At 33.6% G+C, this 2021-nt stretch overlaps 1 protein-coding gene across 2 annotated transcripts in view; it reads left to right on the top strand.

The window, feature by feature from the left end:
• LOC107676278 (uncharacterized aarF domain-containing protein kinase 1-like) overlaps window positions 1-2021 on the top strand; it is a 137811-nt gene that overhangs the window by 128579 nt on the left and 7211 nt on the right. For both annotated transcript variants that reach the window (XM_016470810.1, XM_016470809.1), the window contains one exon: window positions 1958-2021. In XM_016470810.1, coding sequence (XP_016326296.1) covers window positions 1958-2021 — 64 coding nt within the window. The remainder of the gene's footprint in view (window positions 1-1957) is intronic.

The following is a 2021-nucleotide window of genomic DNA, read 5'->3' as shown; positions in this document are numbered from 1 at the left end:
TTGCAACTTTACAGATTTTCTTTATGCACCAAGAGCTTGTAACACTCCAAAGAGAAAGGAAAACTTGAAATCGCATCATATGACCCCTTTAAACATGATTCAAAAGAACATTATCTGGAACAACCCAGGGTTCTTGTGGGGTTTCAACATGCAGCCATTTAGTTACTAATACAGATATTTAACCACTAGGCTGCTTATTCATACAACATAGTATCAGTTTTGATTTTTGCACATAGGCTCTTGAAATTAAAGTCATTATTGGAATTTATATCAGTGGGCCTTTTAAAATGAAGCACATTTTGCATTCTGGGTAAATCTAAATCAAAACTTGCAGTCATACAGCTCTTTGTGCTTTGTGTCTACAACGTTGTCACTTTGTGGTACTATAGGCTTATGCTTTTGCAAGGACTAAATAAAGTTTAATTGCCTTAATCGAGGTGTGTAATTGTTAATTGTGAACTGTGATTTTAATCACTTGGTCTGCTGGACAGTGGAATTAATAGCTGTTAATGCAAATTACTGTTGTTGTCAAACCTCAGCTGCAGCTGAACAAGAGTCCACAGATTTTCAGAACAGTAAGTGTTTTTTGTCTGTACTGTCAGTGGGTATGTAGAGTTGTCCATTACTATTCATTTTCAGCCATTTTTTGTGTAGCATGTGCCATTATATATATATATATATATATATATATATATATATACTAAATTTGTGGTCAGTGAAATTTTTATAAATATTTTCAAAAGTTTTATGCTCACTAAAACGGCATTTATTTGATCAAAAATACCGTAAAAACAGCAATATTGTTGAATATTATTACAAGTTTTCTGTATTAATATCTTGTTAAATGTAATTTATTTCTGTAATGGTAGAGCTGAATTTTCAGCAGCCATTAATCCAGTGTTCAGTGTCACATAGAAATCATTCTAATATGCTGAATTGTCTCTCAAGAAACATTTTTTATTATTATCAATGTTGAAAACTGTTGTGCTGCTTAATATTTCTGTGGAAGCAATGATACAGGATTCTTTAAACAGAATGTTTAAAAACAGCATTTGTTTGAAATGGAAAACTTGGTAATATTAATAATGGTTCATAAACAGTAAAAGTGCTTTACATTGAAAAATTAAGTATGAAATGCTAAATGTGAATTAAAAAATTAAAACGGTTATAGGAATTGACATGGTTATGAACTGCTTCCCATACTGTATGTTTTTGTTGTTGATGTCAAAGGCTGCGTGTCCAATGAATAAATGAATCTTAATTTTAAAATCTAATAAATTGAATGAATGAATAAATTAATAAAAAAATAAATAAATATAAAATAATGCAGGGAGTAAGGTAAATTACAGCATACTGCTTAGTCAGAGACTGCACAGGTATAAAGATCTGCTTACAGCCTGGACTTGAATGTGGCTACTGTTGACATCTCGTGGAATCTTATTTTTCCAGTCAGGCAGGGGGAGGAAGGGAGGTCTTCATGCCTGATTACTAATAAAAATTTGCCGGGAGTATCAACTCAGGGGGCTGATGTTGCTGAAGTGACAGAGCCAAAATAGCTAATCTTCACAGTCGCAGTTTCAAGCACTTAGTTTCTCAGTTGTCTGTGAAATAAGCTACTCCATTTCCCTGCACCCTGCTTTCTCTCTTACACACACACACACACTCTTCCCTGCACTCTGCCCCCTAATACTGAATATTTTAATAATTTATTTAGGTGGGCATGCCTTTAGAAAAGCAAGGCTAGAGATCATCTCTTATGTAGTCCACTTAAAAGAGTAGCCCCAAAATTAAATTCCCTCATTATTTATTTAAATGTCATTATACAAACCCGTATGAATGACTTTTATCAAGGCACATTTTTGAAGAATATACTGGTCATTCTGTTCAATATAATCAAAATAATATACTCTTAAAATAGTGTAACCTTCTAACAGCACTGTTTTGTTTTACCTCCCAGGATGTGGAGATCCGAATGAATGCAGCGCTGTACCTCCCTCAGATCAGTAAGCTGCTGAACCGGG

This window comes from Sinocyclocheilus anshuiensis, unplaced genomic scaffold, assembly GCF_001515605.1.
Source record: "Sinocyclocheilus anshuiensis isolate Anshui unplaced genomic scaffold, SAMN03320099.WGS_v1.1 scaffold3105, whole genome shotgun sequence".
In the NCBI taxonomy this organism is placed as follows: Eukaryota; Metazoa; Chordata; class Actinopteri; order Cypriniformes; family Cyprinidae; genus Sinocyclocheilus; species Sinocyclocheilus anshuiensis.
Note: the sequence above shows the minus strand (reverse complement) of the source record. Positions and strands in the feature narration are given on the sequence as shown.